Source organism: Equus caballus, chromosome 17 (genome assembly GCF_041296265.1).
Source record: "Equus caballus isolate H_3958 breed thoroughbred chromosome 17, TB-T2T, whole genome shotgun sequence".
Classification (NCBI taxonomy): Eukaryota; Metazoa; Chordata; class Mammalia; order Perissodactyla; family Equidae; genus Equus; species Equus caballus.
Window position 1 is genome coordinate 26,635,515 of NC_091700.1, and position 22,778 is coordinate 26,658,292.

Genomic DNA, 22,778 nt, shown 5'->3' on the forward strand with positions numbered 1-22,778 from the left:
TACCACAACTAGAAGGACCTACAACTTAAAAAACAAAAACACATAACTATGTACCAGGGGGTTTGGGGAGAAAAAGGAAAAAATAAAATCTTAAAAAAAAAAATTCAGATCCAAATCAGATAGAACTCATCAAAGAGGACACTTGGAGCTTCCTAATACTTGAAACAGTCACTACTCATGCGATCGCGGCAGCCTTGGGTCTTGCTAGTTCTTCTCATTAAATAGAACAACTGCAGAAAGGCACGTTTTTCCTACTTAAAGAACACTAAAACGTGCCAAAATAGAGTCCTAAAGTTTAAAATTAAAACAAATGAGTAGGAAAAATCTAATCCTAGGTAAAGAGAAATGTCATTTAAAAATTAATTTCAATTACCAGTAATTAATAGAGAATACTATAATGTTCCAAATATCTGTACCTGTTAAAATATATATTTGAGGCTAGAAACAACAGGTTTAACAAAGATTTTTGAAAGAATTAATATATTGATATAGAGAATAACAAAAGAACTCTACCTCAGTAAAATTGGAGAACAAAAATTTAAAAAAGAGAATAACAAAAAAAATTAACAGTGCTTAATTTGGATGTTGATTTATTACTTTATTGTCTTTTTGAAGCCAATTGGTAAACATTATAGAAGGCAAAACTTTAGTTTGCTTTACCCAAAATACCAGAAGAAACTCGAAAAATAACTTATATTAGAAGGTATTATACAAATATGAAAGCTAGGAAAGTGCACAAAGAAAATCAAAAGACAAACTGGTGGATAGGATGGGTAACAGAATATTTCACTTCAGCGTACCACTTACGTTATAGTAAAACATAGACACCACTCTTAAATAATGGTTTAAGGACACTGGTAGGGTATGGGATGATTTTCACTAGCTTGTAAACATCACAAGTTAAGCTCTGATTTTGATCAAGATTTGAGAATTCCACCATCATCTTTCTCAAGAATTTCAGTATGATGTGTTTATTTCCTATGGAAGCTCCTATAATCAGGAGATGATAACTGTCAACACAAAAACTAGTTTAAAATAGCCTAAAGAGTAAGTGATAGAAGAGAAAGGAGGTAAGTAGAAAACTTTTCCCTTTGCCATTTTTTTGAGTGTTCCAAATGATGAATACGAATTTGAGAAAACCAGTGCTTCTGAGTGACTCAGCACAATGGAAATCGGTATAGAAGAAAGGAACCTCAGTCATTTCTCCCGCTCCCACTGCCCTCTCCGCCAGCCCCTTTGTGCCTTTTCTCCTGTCCCTCTTTGCTCCTCCTGGCCTGCCTTTGCTGCCTTCTTGACTCTAGCGCTCTCAGGTCCCTCGTCTAGAAGAAAGATCAAACAAGCCTCCAACGCTTTAGTATGGGTTATACTTTGAATTCATCGCACACAAAATTATTGTTTACTAGAATATTTCTGGTCAAGATGTAAGATGTTGCAGAGATACAAAGACAAATGACAGTAATTATCTCATTCACAGGAAAAAAATTCTAGAAATATTTGTTTTTTTGAGATGTAGAAGCTTGACGCCACGTATTTCTTTATCTTATACCAAGTGCCATGATTTCCACGCATTTCATTGGTTAATACGCCATCTCCCTTGCCCTCTCAGAGGAGCTGAGATTGAGAGAGACCCGTGGAACAATGCTTGAAGGAGGAACTTTAGCTATTCCTCCTTCAAGTCACATATATTTAGCAGGTTATTTTTGGACCTCTGACCCAGTAACAGCTATGTGTCTGACTATTCCACCTATTAACAATATTCCACTAAACTGTACAAGAAAAGGAAAAGTAATTCCTTCCAAAAATATACTACACAAAGTATCTTTTCTACTGATTTAATATTTACTACACTTTTATTAGCACCAACAAATATTTACATTTGCTGACCTTTAGTGCATCATGCGTTACAATGTAGAACTAGATTTCTAATTTAAATATTTTTCATAAAATAAAAATTACATTATTTATTTTTATTCCCTGCATTGTCTAAAATTGCTGAGTAGAACTGGAAACCTGAGGAAAGACTGGGTTCAAAAACTTTTTTGTGAAAATAAGAAACACAGGGTTGTTGATACAATCCATTTCCAATATTGCTAGGTGGTTCACTCATTTAGGAAACTACTTATGGCAAAGACCTGCAATTGAGTCTTACCTTTGTTTACCATTAATTAGGATACTTTAAGGAATTAAAACTAATTTTAATATTTAAGATAAACAATTATGAAGGTAAAAGTATTTCTTTCATCACATTATAATGTTGCCCAAATAAAATAAATTTTTGAGAGGGATTACCCCTTTTTGTCTTGTGTATCTTTTCTACAATATATTGGATTGTCAAAGCTATCTGGACACTCCTCTCTCCGTCAAAATCACAAAAGTAACCTTTTATATCACACTTAGTATATCACTACTAGACAGGTATTTAAAAATGCTTTTCAGGGGGCTGGCCCTGTGGCCAAGTGGTTAAGTTCACACACTCCGCTTTGGTGGCCTGGGGTTTGCTTAGTTCAGATCCTGGGTGCAGACCTACACATCGCTCATCAAGCCATGCTGAGACGGCATCCCACATAGAAGAACTAGAGTGACCTACAACTAGCATATACAACTATGTGCTGGGGCTTTGGGGAGAAAAACAAAAAAAGAGGAAGATTGGCAACAGATGTTAGCTCAGGGCCAATCTTCCTCACCAAAAAGCATAAAAAAAAAAGAATGCTTTTCATACTGATAGTTATCTATCCTGTCTAGCTATGAAGAAAATCCAATAAGCAGGGAGCCCAAGTTTAGTCTACTTCAGCTTTTCTGAAATTCCTTCTTACCTATAACTTCTAGCTTCAGTCCCTCCCTGATTTAGGACCTAGCATTGACTTGTCCTTTTGTTACCAATAGGAAGAAAAATCCAGTCATTTGAAAGTATTTGTCTAAATCATTGTTTCTTAAACTCAGGTCTATGAATCCACAAAGACATGTTCTTAGGGTCTGAAGGTCCTCTTCAAGAATTATTAAATTGTGTTTTCAATTTAATAACCTGGAAAAGATTATCTAGATAATTCAAATAATCACCTTATAACCAAGTACAGCCTCAGGATTTCAGTGCCCATGTACGCCTTTAAGTGTATGACTGTACTGGTGCCAAGCGGCACTTCTTTAACTGTCAAGAGGCTAAGGAGCAAAGAACAGAGGTTGACTTACTACATACACAACGCATTCTTGCTAAGTGAAGGCTGAATAACAATCTGGTATGCTGTGTGAATGAAGGTTTTATGGTGAATCTGCAGATAACTGGGTCCTCACACAGCAAGCAGGAGCACGGGCACGCCAAATCAGCATTACCATATTCATGCTGCAAGCACTGAGTTGGTTTTAGCAAAAATCTATCATCTGGCACATTAACATTGTTCATTTTAACCTTATCGGTTTTAGAGTTACATTTGCATATTCTTTGTAGATCTGTTTTAGTTTTATGGTTGTATACAAGTTAATAAGGACATAGTTTTAATTGGGTTTTATGTTTCTATCTTTAAAAATAATGTTATAATAAAAATAATTTAAGTCAGCAGCAGGCAATCTACAAGAAATTTCTTCTTCTAAAGAGTTCCATATCTTATTTAAGGTTGAGAAACACTAATCTAATTGATTCATTTTGTATACACTGTGTTCTTTGTTGAAACAAGTCCTTTAAAAGTCCAAACTGCTTTGGCTAGTGAAATTAAGTGAAATCAGCTGAAACAGTCATATCACTATGGTACATGCCATAAAAAGGGTCAAGATGATTTGAGGAAAGTTCAAAGAAAGAACGTAAGCAAAAGACTCACTTTAGCATGGCAAGACAGTCTTATTACACAGCAAAGAAGCAGAGAAAGGAAGGAATACACACGCACACGCCAACATTTTGTTCCTCAGGGATACTGGCTTGAAAATGCAAAGTATAAACAGATTTTATACCTTCTTGACCTTGTAGTAGGTTCAGAGAACACATGAAGTCACTTGAATTAGAAATTAACTTTGTGTCAAACTCAATTTTAAATAGGCTATGTATAGAATAGACCAAAGAGAATGCATTATAATTTGTTAAACATAGTTTTTCTTTTATTTGTGTTTTGGTATCAATAGCTTTACTGGTATGAAAGTGTGAGAGAGAGTGTGTGTGTATGAGTTAGTAACTTTGTGTTTTTCTTTTAAAAAATAATTTTCATTTACATGAAAACAGTTCTAAGGCAAAGACAGGGACTTTTCATACTGGCTTCTTTACTATTTTACAGTGAGGCTGAAGGGCAAAATGTAGGCAGTCCCTGTATAAGCCTTATACCCTCAATTATTTGTTTGTTCTTCTATATTTTATATGTTTATAACTTTTTCAAAATGTTTGTCAAACAAGGTAGGGCGCAAAGAATTAACATTACTCATTCTCAAGAGAAAAACACCACTCACCCATTGGCCAGTTGTCATACACATGCTTTGCAATGTCAGAAGCAGAATCATTAGGAGAAAACAGGAACTCTTTTGTTTTCCCGCTTACCAAGATGAGGCGCAAATTTATCTGAAAGAAGACAACGATTCTTTTAATATAAACCTTGAAATTTTTAAAGTAAAAAAATGACATAAGTTTTTTATTTCAATCACATTCTAAATTATTACTAATGCCATTTTCTGGTTTTTATTTACTTAAATTCTGTAAAGATTTGTTTGAAGAATGAGATTTTGGTAAAAGATTTTATTTCCATTATTTAATATATATGTAGGGGCAACAGATATATTTTGCCCCATATAAATATTTGCCATAATAAATGAATAAAGGAAACCGAACTTCTTTATGCTTTGAAATTGAACTGCTCCAACAATGCTCACAACTGGACTTCTACGGGTTGTCACTATTACTATAGAAGACATATTTTACCTTGAAAAACTAATAAAAGTGTGACCATGCAGATCACATTACTAAACAGGAAATATAATTTAGTTGATAATCTACTTCTTAGAAAAAATAGAGAAAACAATAAATTACATACTTTTTATCATATAAAAATTATCCAAACCTAAACAAATTAACCAGAAATTATAATTTTAAAAAACTTTACTATGGTTAATGAAGGAATCAACAACAGTTACTTTAATCCCAACTGCATGATCATTTGTTTTCTTGGGAGGAGGAGGAGGAGCCATGTGTGACAAAGGACACAGGTTCACTTTTCAGTGAAAAAACTAACAGAATTAAAATTTTTAAGAGACAATGGATTTACATCTCCAAGTCAACATATATTTGCTTATACCATAGTTAACACATTTTCCAAATGTTCACTTTTTAATTTTTATCTTCATCCATAATAAACCTGATGTTATTTTTTAAAACCACAATATCCATTCATTTCCCTACCAGTTACAGACATACAAGCACGGTTTCTATACTTCTGGACCTCTGTTAAGAGAGCAAATAAGACCTTCCTAAAAGTTGGGTCTGGTCCAGAGCTGAGCCCTGAGACCAGCCTAGCTTCTTTACATATAAAGAACAGAGAATGTCATTGTACCATTTTGAATTGTGCCAGGTCCCAGGTTACCCAAGCTCTCCTCTTCAGCTACTAACAGTTTTTTTCTTATAAAAAAATACCAGAAAATCTTTAAGATGGCAAAGCCTACAATGAATAGGTGCCTACCGCAGCACCATCAAGATACCAGGCCACTGATTTACTATCTACCACCACCATGGCCAATGCCACTCCCAGTGCCTCACTACTCTGAAAATGTGTTGAAAGTTATAAAATACCTTCTCTAGAAAACTGCTATACACAATCACTTCTGCATTCAATGGGATGTGACTGGATTCCATATTAGATGGAGTAAAATTGGATTCCACATTAGAAACTGTATTCTAAGTGTATATACATTATAGCCCAATAAAAAGCTTTTTAAAAGATAAATAAAAAGAAATCTATATTCCAGGCGAAAAGTCCTTTCAAAATTTCCAGTAAGAATTTCTTCCTGCCTTTCCTAATTAGAATGAAATTACACCAAAGAGCTTAATACAGGAAGAGACCTGATGAAATCACACTGCTGTAAAAGAAGTAATAGGATCCCAAAACTTTCTAAGTTCCATTTGAACAAAATTCAAGCAGTAATTTGCAAGCATGACTAAACTGTAAGAAAGCATCACCTTATTTATTTCCTGTGACAAATAAGTAATGAGTGATTCTTACAGCAAAACCTAATATCTACATAATACAATGTGAATTTCACTTCTCATAGTACATCACTAGTTATGGCTGTCTCTTTATGTGTGAATACTGATAAATATATATTATGCTCTGAATTTATATGGTAACTTTTAATGGCTTCAAACTACTGGATAAGGATCCTTCAAGTCATTAATACCCAAGAAATTATGCCCCTTATAATGGCTCAGCCACATGTGTTTGTTTAACCAGAAAGAAAAACAACTAAATTCAAGCTTCCTAAGTGTTATGTAAATGATATGAACCTACTATTTCGTGGAATCATCTTTTAAATTTAAAATTAATTTCTAATGAGATTTTTATTCAAATTATAATATTTAAAAATAATAAAGAAAAAAAGAAAGAAAGACTTAACCCTTAGAATCTATAAAGGCAACACCAAAGCATACATTAGATTTTCCCTAATATCCATCAGTGTGGAAGTGGAAAAATAAGTGACAGAACATCCTTACTCTGGAAATTCGCAGTTGTTAAATGACATGAGATATAGATCTATATGATTTGACATGGAAAGTTTCCACAACATATTAAACAAAACAATACACCCACGCAAACCCATAAATACGTAACACTAAAAGACCTCAGCATTTCCTATTTTAAAACGGATACACATCACTGTCACCAATAAACCGATACTCACTTTCATATTTCCAAATCAGCAGTCTAAAGAATTCACGTTTACGTAGATGTTCAAAACGTTGGAAACTTTTGGCCTCTAGATGTGTCTGACCCAGGTTAAAAAAATATTTTTAAAAATGTTTACAGGTGGGGCCAGCCCTGTGGTCGAGTGGTTAAGTTCCTAGGCGTGGACCGACACACGGATCATCAGGCCATGCTGTGGAGGTGTCCCACATAGAAGAACTAGAATGACCTACAACTAGGATACACAGCTATGCACTGAGGCTTTGGGGAGAAAAAAAAGAGGAAGATTGGCAACAGATGTTAGCTCAGGGCCAATCTTCCTCACACACACACACAAAATGTTTACAGGGGGGCATGAACTTTTCAGTTTGACACAGACCCTGCCAATCCCTACTGACCTGTCCTGGCCTGCTTCACACACTTATTGATACCTGCCTGGCCCAGAAAATGTCTGAGTTTGTAATTCAGGGCAGAGTTTGAAAGTCGCTTTGAGCTACAAAATGAGGACAAAAAGGCAGGCAAGATTTTAAAATCACTCCTCTGAGTGGGGAAGAGGGAGACAATGACAACTGCAAGAGTAAGTCTACAAATACAGAAATCTAAGAATTTATCAAATCTTATAGTTAAAACTATCTAAAACTGACAGTAACAGTGAAAGACTTCTTCAGGAAAGAAGCTTATGTCTAAAATAAAAAATAACAGCAGTAAATCCACAAAATTAAGTTGCTGAATAAAGTAACACATTGCCTGAGACACTTCCAGTGCCTGGAACAGTGCCTGGCACATAGGTGTTCAACCAATGATTGTTGACTGACTAATATTTCAGTTTCTTCAGTTTCAAGATCCAAGTAGAAATGTAAACTGGAAAGAGGTCAGCACTAAGATTCAAATCCAGGCTTCAGTGTTCTGGGCATTTTATGAAATGGCCAGTGTAGTCTATAGAATGGGAATGGATAATAATTTTTCAGCAGTGATACGAACATGTGGACAGTTCCAACGCGTAAACACCTCAGTGTTTAATTTGTCAGGCTCTAGGTCTTTACTGTCAGCAACATGCCACAGTTTATATAAATGCTATCATTTAGTAAGGCATTTTGAAAAGCAAAATTAACTCTGAGCTACCATATTAACATGTACTTTGTGCCCAGTTTTCAAATGAAGATAAAGATTGGGTTATTGATATGGAAGATTAACAGATGAGTATGGACTCGTTCCTATGCTTCTATCTATGTGACAACCTTGCTCCTAGACTAGAAGCATGAATCAGCCTTAGGATGCAGTCAGGGGTGTCCTAGGACTGTAACAACAATGGAGGAAAACAGTAAATTCCCGTAATTTCCTTTAGAAAAAAACCTGAAAGCAATCACCCAGATAAACATCTGGATACACAGGTTGGTCAGTAGTTAATTGCTCCCATATTACAGTAAGAATCTTCTCAGGCTTATTCAGATAAATAATGTTAATCATAGCTCCTCTAAGTAAATGTATGGCAATTCCTATAAATGTGAGCTAGTTTCCTTTAAAAGATTATGTACGAATTATTTAAATATTTATTAGTGAAAGACCGTTTTACTTCTTTGAAGCCAAGGTAAGTCAATCTATAAAATATCTTAAAAAAAACTTCTGCTTGTGAGATAGTGAGATTCCTGACACATCAACAATGGGTTAAAAACAAGGCTCTTATTTACAGCTTAAAATGTGATATAGTACACGTACAGACTTGTCTAAAAATAAAGCTGTTAATCAGGACTCTGAACGACTAGATATGAAATGGAACTCCGATTATGTAATAAAATTCCCAGGGGATGGCATTTAGATCATCCAAATGAATTATATATTTTATAATTACTTTTGAGGCAAAACAAATCAAAACAAGACCATTAGTGAACTAGAACTATCATGATCATTTCCTGTAAGGCCAATGGAAACAACAAGAACTCTTGAAATTATATGGAATAATTTCAAGTTAAAAAAAAGTTTTCAGTCAAATTGCCATTTCTATTTGTTAGATTATATCAATTTGGAGAAATCTCATCTAGATATTAATTCACAGAACAATTTGTTTTCAGTGGGTCAAGGCAGAAAAAATTAAAGGAAAGAAAGAGGGAGAATGGAAGATAGAATTAATTGAAATGGTCTTTGGGAATAAAACAGACAATTATGGAGATGGACTATGCTCTTTAAAAGAAACATGACTGTTTTCTACCAAGAGATCAACATGTTGATCAGAAAAGGAACTCCCCAATTCTCCTCTGAGGGTCTCTTGAGAATAAAATGAGTAGGATACTCTACTGCACACTTGATTGGAGCACCTCTGCCTTTGTAGGGTTCATTCCTGCCTTTTTTACTAAGGACAAGCAAGTTGCCAGTGAGAAAGATGTCAGACTTCTTTTAAAGTCACTTTTAAAAAGTTCTCAATGTATCCCAAGGGGATTATATTGAGTAAAAAAAGCCAATCCCCAAAGGTTACATACTGTATGATTCCACATATACAATATTCTTGAAATGACAAAATTATGAGACGGAGAACAGATTAGTGGTGGCCAGGTTTTAGGAAGAGGGTAAGGGAGAGGGGTGGCTGTGTCTATAAAAGGGAAGCACAAGGGATCCTTGCGATGGAGCTGTTCTGTATCTTACTGTGGTAAGTGGTCACATGAATTTGCATAAGTGATCAAACTGCCCAGAACTAAATACACAGACACAGTGCATTTAAAACTGGAGCAATCTCAAGAAAATCTGTGAATTTTATCAGCATCAATTTCCTGTTGTGATATTGTACTACAGTTATGTAAGGACGTTACCATCAGGGAAAGTGGGCGAAGGGTATATGGGATTTCTCTGTACTATTTCTTACAACTGCACGTGAATCTATAATTATCTCAGAATAAAAAGATTTTTTTAAAAAAGCAAGCCCTCAACTTTCAAAAAATTTATACGGTATTATATGTCTGTCTTTACTTATTTTTCTTATTTGCATTTGAAGATGAATAGTGCTTTTAAAAAAACATATATAAATCTATCAGTGACTTATTTTAAGATAAGGTATGAATCTGAAAATAGATAAGCTTATTTTCTTTTTTCTAGCGTTACGGATTTGTAAATGGCATATTTTGACTTTCTGTTAAATGTTAAAGAAAAATGGAATGAAGGAACAGAGAAATGTGTTCATTTTTCTACATAAGACTAATTTAAAACAAATTATTCAAACAACTGCAGTGCTAAAATATGGTAATTATATATTTCATAAACTTTCTGTTAGTTCATTTATTCTTCCATTTCTTCAAACATTTTTCTGAAACAGACACTATGCTTGGTGCCTGGATTGGGTGCCACTCTTGGCCATCCTATGCTCCAACCACAGGCGTCGTCTTTCAGTTTCTCCAAACTGCCAAGTTCTTACTTGCCTCAAGGCCTTTCCACAGGTTGTCCCTTCTGTTTGGAATGCTCAGTGCCCTACACTCCCCTCTCCAGTCCACACCCACCCCAGCTTACATATGTTTGAGAGGAGATGGCATAAACAAATCCTCTTGCGCCTAATCATCCTAGATGAAATAATGAAACTGAAGTTTTGAAAAAAGAGTAAGAAAAGAAAATAGAATTAGAGAAGCCAAGAAAACATTCCTATTGCCCACTGGAATGGAGTAGCAGTTCTATTTGTGAAGAAGTTATATGAGGCATCCATGAAAACAAATTTTAACCTCTAAGAAAACACACCTGAATTCTCATTTATGAATTTACTTGTATAATGGAGTCGTAAACTAAGGTGCTGAATAGTTCACTAAATGGACTGAAACTATGAGATCTTTTTCTACATTCTTTTCAGCACTTAGCATGATGTCAATCCTATTACATATAAAATGTTAAATCTTTATAGCTAAGAACTCAGTGAGATTCCTTATTTTTAATTGTGGAAACACCTACCTAACCTGAAAGACAGGTGAAAGGGAGGTCAGAGAGTTCTCTAGCTTAAGTTCCCAAGTAAAACTTTTATAACATCTCATTTTACTTGGAATGTGAATTTCCAGAACATTTAACTCATTTTAAAATGTAGGTGGAGAACTACATTCCAAAGCAACATTTAATGCTTTTTGAATTATATGAACCTATCAATTATTTATTCATTAAATTGTTTTCTGAGCACTGAACATGAACAAGAAGCTGTTGGGCTATAAAAATGAATTAACAGTAATAGTGAATTAGCCTACTTGCTTTCTACGTAGATTGATTTTTTTTTCTCATCAGTGAAGAAACAAAGAGAACGTTGGGCTCTTCTAAGTATGATTCAGAACTAAATAATGTAGCTCAAAATTTATACAGCATTTAGTATACAGGCATTTTAGTGCCTGGCACATAGTAAGTGCCTAATTAGCTACTATCACAAATTAGCTATCACTATCATCATAACCATCATTAGCTTAGTAAATCACACAATACTAACTATATAATGCTCTTTCTTTAAATACGTTATAACGTACATTTACTTTAAAAAAAGTTTGAGAAACAAAGTTAAAATTCCATGAGAAGACTGAACAATATATATTCTTGAGGATCCTTACAAATTATTCTAAAATTATAATTTTTTCAAGTGCCAAATCCTGCAAATTTAGAAAACACAGTTCTGAAATTAAATTATGGTTATGTACCACTTTAAAATCTGACTACAGGATATCCTTTTAAAATTTGCACACAAGATACAAACTAGCTGCTTTAATCAGACTTCAGTATGCAACAGTAGGGGCCGGCCCTGTGGCCGAGTGGCTAAGTTCGAGTGCTCCACTTCGGCGGCCCAGGGTTTCGCCAATTTGGATCCTGGACGTTGACATGGCACCACTCATCAGGCCAGGCTAAGGCGGCATCCCACATGCCACAACTAGAAGGACCCACAACTAAAAATATACAACTATGTACTGGGGGGCTTTCGGGAGAGAAAGGAAAAATTAAAAAATCTTAAAAAAAAAAAAGCAATAGTAACAGTCTAATTTCCTATACATCCTATTGACTAAATAGTAAACTTGAATGAAACCAAGCGCTCTCTCGGGAACACTGGGTTTGTATCTAGGGAAATCTTTGTTTTGAGGAGGATTTTTAGGTCTCATGACTCACTTAATCAAGAACAGCAGTTCAGTACAATTGTTTCTGTCAACCAAGTACTGAAGATATTAAATTATAAACAGGAGAAAGGGAATTGGCAAAGGCAAAGCAACAGTGAGGAGGACATTGGGGAAGGGAGAGAGTAGCTTTTTCTATATTCATAACATATTTTCGCATATTTCAGAAAGATGACAATTCTCTTTTCTCGGCCCCATCTCCCATTAGTGAAAATACGATGGTGTAAGTTTTTTGGCTAAGCACCTGAAATCACGGGGAAGGAAACTAATATTTATTGAATACCAACTCTGACCAGAAGTATTCCTTAAGTATATTATCTCATTTGAATAGTTCAAGTGCACATCCTGTTTTGGCACCTACTATATAGTACTTTCTCTTCTATCACCTAGCCACTCCAACAAATCCAGGATGACAGGGTGAATCTTTTAGGTGTCTATACTTATATTTGTCTTGGCTTTGCCATGACTTAGGCTTCCGCCCTACTCGTTCTCTGAGAAAGTGTTTGCCCTTTTGCTGTGGGTCTCAATTCCTAGGTTCTCTCCCTCCTACTTCTTCTATGCTATTATCGAATTCTCAGTACTACTTTAAATTCCATACCTTTTACAACATTCCTCATTCAAATTTTAAGATTGGAAGGAGTCTCAGAAATTCATCCAGTTCACACATAGGGAACAGACAAGAGAAAAGAGGCCCTGAGAGGCTAGCTAGTTAGTGGTAAAGCAGAACAGGAACCCAGGTATTCCCTCTCCTAGGTCAGTGTTTATTCCAGCATTCTTCAATGGCTCCCCAAAACTCCCTTGGAACCTCCCCCTAGATACTTCTAAATATTGGATTTCTGTCTTCTTCCAATAGCCACTCCAAAAGGGCTTGCTTTTCTCTTAGGATTCATGGAACTTCTGAGACAAAATACTCCTTAATTTGCTACTTATTAACTGAAAACTAATCTTGCATTTCTCTGAGTAATGGAACTTCTAGGAAATATAAGTAAATGGTAAGAGAAAGAATTCTTATTTACTGTAAAATAAATTTGGAAATGCCAGGTTAACAAACTCAATCAGTGTCGGCCAGGAGCTGAGGGGAAGGGGAGTGAAGCTCTTGTAATGAGCACAGAGTTTCAGTTCTGCAAGTTGGAAGAGTTCCGGAGATGGATGGTGGCGCTGGTTGTACAACAATGTGAATGTACTTAATACCACTGAACTGTACATTTAAAAACGGTTAAGATGGTAAATATTACATGCATTTTACTACAATCTAAAAACCAAAAAAATTTACCCAAAAAATTCAAGGTTTCTTTACCGCAAAACTTCTCAGAATCTTTCATATACCAAGATGAATTTGCGAATCTCCAAGGGGAACAGGGGCCTATACCAGAGTGTTCGAGATTGTTCTAATTTCAGCTGATACTTCCAAAGATTGAACACACAAACGTTTGTTAAACAAGGTACTGGGCTAGACGCTATAGAAGATGCAAGGATGATCGAAACACAATCACTAACTCTACAAGTACTCTGGGTTTGCTATTAAGCATTCCATCACCTCGGGAGGCAGCAGGGCTGACACAAGCAGATCACTGAAATTCAAGTTTGTTTACTGATTTTCAAATTTGTTGGGCCCGGTGTGTTGATGTGGAACTGGATTTGCAGGTAATAGAAATCAGCCATCAGTCCTATAGCAAAATATTTTATCATAAAAAATGATGAAATAGTTGCAATTAAAATAATCTATTTACATCTATTGCTGGAGGATGTCAAAATGATTTTCCTCTTTTTAGCATAACTGTGAATTGAATATTTGTAACACTGTTGTATGAAAGGACAGGATATACCCAGAGATGGTCTTTAATATTAGACTAAAATTCATATAAGATGGATACCTTAAAAAAGCACAATTGATAAGGCGTACCTTTCCCACATACTTAAAAAATAATGGTTTAGACTTGATGGTATCACTGTGGTTAGAAAAGGAAACATGGCTGTGGCTAGAAAAGAAAATAATTTTAATGTGTGCCTTTGCCCTATGGGACACTAATGGTTCTCTGAGGGATTGTCCTAGATGACTGTTAAAATCTCTTCTAGCTCTAACATCATATGATTAACATTAAATAAAAAGGGCATGTTATTTAGAAATAGAACAATTTTATTATGCATAATAAAAATATATAGGATACATAAACATTCAGTAATGACCAAATTATACCTATCAGTCACGCTTTAAATTTGAATTAATAGAGGTGGAATGATGTGAACCCACTGCCTTTATTTCCTCCTCACTAACTCTTACCTTCAATTCCCTATAAACCAGTGCCTATTGAAGCCACATTACCGAACAGCACTCTTAAAGGTCACTTACGACCATCTAATAAAAAACATAAAACAGTTTCTTATCATTTCTCATTTGCCTTACTCTCTCTGCAACATTTGACACAGTTTAATGCCTTCTTTCTTGAAAATCTTTCCTCACTAGGTTTCTACAATTCCCAAAGTATGTTTTCTGGAATACCAACCTCCATGAAGTACTCTGGGGGAGAAAAGGGTTCAGTGATCAGATAAACCTGTAAATAAATAAAACATTACTTCATATATTCCCCTCTTGGAGTTTTCCATGTATGTTAACATATTAAAAACCCAGAGGATTCTACAATAAAATGGATATAGAAAGAAAGTACCTCAACATAATAAAGGCCATATATGACAAACCCACAGCCAACATCATACTCAAAGGGGAAAAACTGAAAGCTATTCCTCTGAGAACAGGAACAAGACAAGGGTGCCCACTCTCACTAGTCTTATTAAACATACTACTGGAGGTTTTGGCCAGAGCAATTAGGCAAGAAAAAGAAATAAAATGTATCCAAATAGGCAACGAAGAAGTCAACCTCTCGCTGTTTGCAGATGACATGATTTTATACACAGAAAACCCTAAAGAAGCCATCAGAAAACTATTAGAAATAATCAACAACTACAGTAAAGTTGCAGGGTACAAAATCAACTTACAAAAATCAGTTGCATTTCTATACTCTAATAAAGAACTAAGAGAAAGAGAACTCAAGAATACAATCCCATTTACAATTGCAACAAAAGAATAAAATATCTAGGAATAAATTTAACCAAGGAGGTGAAAGACCTATACAATGAAAACTGTAAGACATTATTGAAAGAAATCGATGATAACATAAAGAAATGGAAAGATATTCCATGCACATGGATTAGAAGAATAAATATAGTTAAAATGTCCATACTACCTAAAGCAATCTACAGATTCAATGCAATCCCAATCAGCCTCCCAATGACATTCTTCATGGAAAGAGAACAAAGAATCCTAAAATTCATAGGGGGTAACAAAACACCCTCAATAGCTAAAGCAATCCTGAGGAAAAAGAATAAAGCTGGAGGCATCACAATCTCTGACTTCAAAATATACTACAAAGCTATAGTAATCAAAACAGCATGGTACTGGTACAAAAACAGACACACAGATCAATGGAATGGAATTAAAAGCCCAGAAATACAACCGCACATCTACCGAGAGCTAATCGTTGACAACGGAGCTAGGAACACACAATGGAGAAAGGAAAGTCTCTTTAATAAATGGTGCTAGGAAAACTGGACAGCCACATGCATAAGAATGAAAGTAGACCATTATCTTTCACCATACAGAAAAATTAACTCAAAGTGGATCAAAGAATTGAAGTTAAGACCTGAAACCATAAAACTTCTAGAAGAAAATATAGGCAGTATACTCTTTGATATTGGTCTTGGAAGGATCTTTTCGAATATCATGTCTACTGGGGGAAGGGAAACAAAAGAAAAAATAAACAAGAGGGACTTCATCAGACTAAAGAGCTTCTGCAACGCAAAGGAAACTAGGAACAAAAGGAAAAGACAACCCACCAACTGGGAGACAATATTTGCAAATCTGACAAGGGGTTAATCTCTGAAATATATAAAGAACTCACACAACTCAACAACAAAAAAACAAACAACCAGATCAAAAAACGGGCAGAGGATATGAACAGACATTTTTCCAAAGAAGACAAGACAGATGGCCAACAGCCACATGAAAAGATGTTCAACATCACTAACCATCAGGGAAATGCAAATGGAAACTACATGATCTATCACCTTATACCCATTAGAATGGCTATTCACCAAGACAAAAAATAACACATGTTGTAGAGGGTGTGGAGAAAAGGGAACCCTCATACACTGCTGGTAGGAATGCAAACTGGTATAGCCACTAGGGAAAACAATGTGGAGATTTCTCAAAAAATTAAAAATAGAAATACCATACAATCCAGCTATTGCACTACTAGGTATTTATCCAAAGAACATGAAATCAACAATATTGAGAGATCTATGCACCCCTATGTTTACTGCAGCATTATTCACAATAGCCAAGACGTGGAAGCAACCCAAGTGTCCATCGACTGATGATTGGATAAAGATGATGTGGCATATATATATACAGTAGAGTACTACACAGCGATAAAAAAAGACAAAATTGTCCCATTTGCAACAACATGCATGGACCTTGAGGGTATAATGTTAAGTGAAATAAACCAGACAGAGAAAGAGAAACACCACATGATTTCACTCATATGTGAAAGATAAACAAACTCATGGACAAAGAGAATAGATTAGTGGTTACCAGAGAGGAAGGGGGTTGGGGGGTGGGCATATGGGGTACAGGGGCACATTTAATATGGTGACTGACAAAGAATAATGTACAACCGAAACTTCACAACGTTATAAACTATTATGACCTGAATAAAACTTAAAAAAAATTAAAAACAAAAAAACCCCAGAGAATTCTTGCAGTCAACAAGTTCACTTAACTTTAACACAGCTGTAGTATTTAACAACAGAACTAATTTTCTTTCCCATATTACTTGTTACCACCCTACAGATCTTATGTCTGGTAAAACATACTTTGGAGAATACTATTCCTGCTTCTTTGATCCTCTCTTTTAGTTGTTCTTTTTCCTCTTGCACTCATCAATCTTCCGTCATCAATCTTTACTTTCCCTACACTCTATCCTTAAGAGATCTTGTCCACAGCCAAGGCTTCAACTGCCACCTATTTGAACAGCTCCAAACTAATTCTCCAGGGATCACCACTTTCATTTCTCCAACTGCCAGGTGATCATTTCTAATTGGATAGCCTGCTGTCCCCTCAAAATCAGTTTGTTTAAATTTGAACTTCTTCCTAAATAACAAGTATCCCTTCCGACATTTATTTCTGCTAAATTCTCCTGGTCTCCCACTCAGGCTTGAAAGCTGAGTCATTATTTACTCTATTCTTTTTTCTCATCTCCCCTCACTCAATTACTAAATTCTTTCAAATTTTCTCTGCTGCCTCTCTCACCCCCAACTGATCCTGCACATTGCCAAACACCGTCAACAATTTAAAATTTTGCCAGCGTGCTATAGGTAGCTAACATATACTGATCACTTATAAACACTACACAGTACTTTGCATGACGTCCACAGTTAATCATCGTACAACCCTATGAGACAGGTATTTCTATCTCCATGTTGCAGACAGCAAAGTGGGATGCCGAAGTTAAGTACTTTCTTAAGATTACATCATTCACAATCTAAACTTCTCAGGCCAATCCAACTACTACTATTTCCCTACCCAAATTTCAGTTCCAGCCAAAGTGACATATTCATTATAAATGCTATCCTGGCCAGAATCACAGGAATGACTTCTTGATTCCTCTGGTTCAGCTCTAATGCCTCCTCTGGAGCCTAGGTGACCACGCTAACCTGCACTGCTCATTCCTCCCTCGGAGCTTCCATCCAGTCAGAGGCACGTAACGGAGTGAGCCTGTGGTCCACGTTTGCCTGAGACACTCTGATTCATGTTTGTTGTCTCACTATTATGATGAACAGTGCCCCCTTCTACTCTCAAAAGCATCTACACCTAGACAATAAATTATAAGGTCATCCTACATATATCTTATTATTTATTGTAGCAAGATACAGTTTATGTACGTGTCTTAACTCTCCAATTAAATCATGGTCTTGGAGTGTGGAAAATCAATCTTAAAACTTCTTAATAATTCTCTTCTTTCAGAAGTTGCTAACATATCAACAAACACAGTTTCTTATGTACGTGGCCACAGAAAAATTTTGGAGATGAGGTGCCTTTGGCTGTGTTTTATTTCCCAATTAAATTCTGCTTTTAGATCAAAAGAAGAAAAAAATGCAGTTTAAATTAGTTCATATAGTTTACTGTGCCTGAGAGTAGTAGGTATATATTGGAAGATGAATGAATAATGTCCCAGAATATATCAGACTATAGTCAAGATACCTAAAATATTTCAATAATGTATGTGTAACAGGATACTTTAAGTATAACCAGGAAGTGAATCTAACAACAGTTACCAAGAAACAATGTATTACAATATTCTTTACTCCTACATACAGTTAGGTGGTGATAGACACACTATTTGCACACACAACTATCATGGAATAGAAGCCCTGAAACAGACCACAGTGATAATGAAAAACAGTGGCCCTGAAGAGGGGAAAAAGAAAAAGACATTTAAAAAATCATCCTATTCTTTACAATACATTTGTCAGTCAACTCATTATTCAAAAGTGATAGTAAGCTCTCCTATTTAAGAAGAATACATTCTGTCTGTTTATGAAGAAAACGATTGTTTCAGGCAGCCTGTGCTTTGCAGTCCTATTCAGCTCACACAGACAATTTGCATCAACCTGTGACTAGTGATACTGTCACTTAGTGGTGCCCCAGATAGCCATGACCTCATGTGCTCTTAATATTGAGGTTCTCATTTACAAATTAAAGTCTCTGGAATACTCATGAATTCCTACCTGAATACAATTGTGTTTTATTAATACTATTTATTAAAATTTAAAATCCTAGTAAATAATTTATTAGTTTACTTAGGATTAGTAAGACAAATTATTCAGCAAGAGAGCTCTGCATAACAGGGAATGAGATAGGCAAATGTGATAAATGCATCAATGTCAGTTTATAATATTAAACACAATCATCAGTAAAACACAGCATAAAATTCTGCATCTATGCAGGATATTCTATCTAAGCTAAGAATGTCAATTAACATAATCATTGAGTGCTAGTCATTGGAGGTGAATGCATCGTAATTTTTTTTAAAAAATCCTGAATGTTCATAGAAAGTTGTTATAGAATATAAATCCAGCAGCATCAAAAGATTTAGTATTACAACACAGAAAGCAAAATAAATGGCAGCAGATGGCTTCAAAGAGGGAATATAAAGAAGAGAATTACAGAGTAGTAAAGTATAAATGAAAACTAAAAGGAAAAATTTTACAAAGAAATCGTTAAGGAAAAGGACAGATGAACTCCTGGGAAAAAGTAAATGATTAACAGACAGCAAAAGAAAAAATATTTATAAACAGGAAAGATTGTTATGAGCAGATCAGACAATTATCTAAAGACATGGACATGAAAAGAGCAGAAAGCATCGTTACCAGAGAAACAATCCAAGAACTACAGGACCCCTGGCACTGAACTAGAAAATATCACATTATACTTTTTGCAAATTTAGTAACTTTGGTTCAGAGTTAAAGAAAAATTGACTAAGGTTATAAAGAAACCAGAAGAGAGTCAGGAATCCAAATAAATTGGTGCAGGTCAGTTAAGTATGACAACCCGCTGACTTGGACCATACAATGAGCAATGTTCTATTCTTTTAATCAATAAAATATACTACACTCATGTTTATTAAACACAATCTACAAGAATATGTGAGGAATTTCAAAAGTTGCTAACTTCTATTAACAATAACTCAGACTAACTAACGCCATAAAACAGATATAAAAGTCTGGCAAAGATAGTTAATGGGTCTCCGGACCTCTCATTATGAAAACTAATGACAGTGTTCCTATCACTTTCATTTCTTACATTCGACTTTCTTTTATTTTCAGAATATTCATGATGTTAATGCTTGAACAATTACCAATCCCTAAGGTACTGTCCTTACTCTATCTTTAAAGTTTTAGAAAGCATGACTATGGCACAAAAGCTGCTTTTCTAGGGAATATAATAAAATTATTTTTTCCCAGTTTTCTTCAAAAGCAATTCAACAATGCTAAGAGGGAATCTGTAATAACACTACATACACACGCACACATATATTCGCATGTGTATGTTGACTCTTTCTGGCCTAGCTTAGGTATGTTTGTCAGGTGAAAACTAAGTACCTAGGTAAAGGTTAATTTAATTTAGGGAATGTAATAATGATTCTGGAAGTGAGAAGATAGGAAGAACGTGGATTCTCCAACAAGAGAGGCTGCTAATGGATATGATTTTAAATGGTACTTTGATCACATTTTTCCATAGGTACTCAGTTATCAAGTTTTATTAATTTTTCTTCTGCAGTGTTTACTGCATTTACTCTTTCTTCTCCCTCATTCATCTGTCAACATCCTAGTTTAGACTCTTATTACTAGTTAAGTAATCTATTAATGGGCATCTGTACCCTCTTCTTTCCCATGCATCTCGCTCTATTAATCCTGTGTACAGTAACTCATTCATGCAACAAATATTTATCAGGTACTTATCATTTATCGGGCCTACTATGTGAATGCTTAAATATTCAAGACTGACAAAGCAATGGAAAATAGCAGGTATGCCTCAATATGTGCTTTGGAGATCGTGAAATTGGCTATGCGCTTGATTGTTTTCTTGCAGCAGTTGCGGGGAAAAAGCAGATGCATGAGGATTACAAAATAACAGAGGCCAAACTCTACCCAAAGTTACTGTTACAATTATTGCCCAGTGGAGCCAAAAGTGTTTTCCTGTATTAAAAAAGAGACAAGAGGCCCAAAATGAAGTCACTTGTGCTAAGCCTCACATCAGCAACCCAAAACTTAATACCTACCCTGATTGCAGTTACAACCTCCCCCAGGAATGTGGTCTTAACAGGTCAATCTGGAACCTTCTGGTCAGCACCAATGAGGTAACCTGCCACACAGCCCCCTTCCGTCCCTATAGGGGTTACCTAAGCCTGAAACAAACCATTCTTGTCCTCCTTCTGCAGATAAAAGCCTTCCATTTGGTACAGCTCCTGGGAGTTCCTTTCTAACTTGCTAGATGGGATGCTGCCTAATTCATGAATCACTCAATAAAGCCAATTAGATCTTTAAAATTTACTCAGTTGAGCCAGCCCTGGTGGCTCAGTGGTTAAGTTCAGTGCACTCCACTTCGGTGGCCTGGGTTCAGTTCCTGGGCACAGACCTACACCTCTTGTCAGTGGCCATGCTGTGGCAGCAGCCCACATACAAAACAAAGGAAGAGTGGCAGCAGATGTTAGCTCAGGGGAAATCTTTCTCAGCAAAAAAAGAGGAAGAGGAGCCAGCCCCATGGCCTAGTGGTTAAGTTCAGTGCATTCCACTTCAGCAGCCTGGGTTTGGTTGCTGAGTATGGACCTATACCACTCTTCAGCAGCCATGCTGTGGTGGTGACAGACATAAAAAACAGAGGAAGACTGGCAGAGACGTTAGCTCAGGGCAAATCTTCCTCAGCAAAAAAAACCCCAAAAAGAACCCCAAAAAATTTACTCAGTTGAATTTTTGTTATTTAACACTTGGCACTTCCAAATGATAAGACTGCAAACATTCATTTCACACTCAAGTATTCAGGTAATGCACTCATGAATACAGTTAGTGATTTTGATCACATATACATATGCTTTTATGTGCACAGGACCTAATACCTTCCAGGAACAATTCTACTATAATTTTGATCCTTATCAATTCTAATTTTTAAATTTTTAGGTCCTAAGGCTTCATTTGTAAATCCATTGTTTGTAACCTGGATTCCATTTCCATGGAAAAAAAGCTATATATGGCAGTTAGTTTCCCAAGGAATTTCTAAGAGTCTATTTAATCTAATAATATGACTAAAATATACCTAATATGCAGTGAAAAGTAGTAACATTATTAAAATCACAAACATATATAACTCTTACTATGTGACAGATCCTCTCTCAGGTGTTTGATGTATACTGACTCGTTTAATCCTCACAGCAACCCTATGGGAAACTTACTGTTATTAAGCCCATGTCTACAGAGGAGGAAACAAAAGCAGAGACTGAATAACCTGATCAAGCTCCAACAGCTGAGAAGTACCAGAGCCGGGTTTCAATCCAACCCAGGCTCCAAGGTCTGTGCTTTTAGTCACCATGTTAAATTGCCTAGAACCATTTCAAAGTTTGCTAGTTTAGCCTGCAGAGCATCCAAACTTTTTAAAGTACATCATAGCTTTACTTCAAAGGACTCATCTGATACTTTAAAGTTCTTCTGAAGTCTAATGGTTTCATTACTTTACTCAATCATTGTTATTTAATGAATTGCTCACATATGTATACATAGAATTTAACTTACTTTGGGATCTGTCTATATGGTCAGAGCCTCTGAGTAAGCTGAAGCACTTGGACCACCCACTTGTCTCCAAAATATATGCTTCCTAAATAAATAAATCCAAGTTGTTTTGGCTTTTAAAAGAACAACAAAAACCAAAACAAAAACCTCTGTCAGGAAGTGAACTGTGCAAACATTGCCATGACTTCTTCTAAATACACTGAATTACCTTTTACTTCCAGTTCTTAGAGTTGTCGTGCATGTTATATTTTCCAGGGGTAGGGTTATAGCTTGATATTTCCATCTGTCATTTTCTGTAATGTGTCTCTACCACTGCTCTTGGCAATACCAATCTTGGTAGCACAATCTCCTGGCCCCAAGAAATGAAGATTCAAAGAAACTACTAACATAGGTTCAAATCAAAAGATTC

The 22,778-nt window shown here is 35.6% G+C and overlaps 1 protein-coding gene across 1 annotated transcript in view; it reads right to left on the reverse strand.

Annotated features, from left to right (window-relative positions):
• The window catches only part of UBL3 (ubiquitin like 3), a 73,905-nt gene that overhangs the window by 7,771 nt on the left and 43,356 nt on the right, over nt 1-22,778 (reverse strand). Inside the window, exon 2 of the mRNA XM_005601120.4 lies at nt 4,426-4,534. Within this exon, the coding sequence (XP_005601177.1) occupies nt 4,426-4,534 (109 nt within the window). The remainder of the gene's footprint in view (nt 1-4,425; nt 4,535-22,778) is intronic.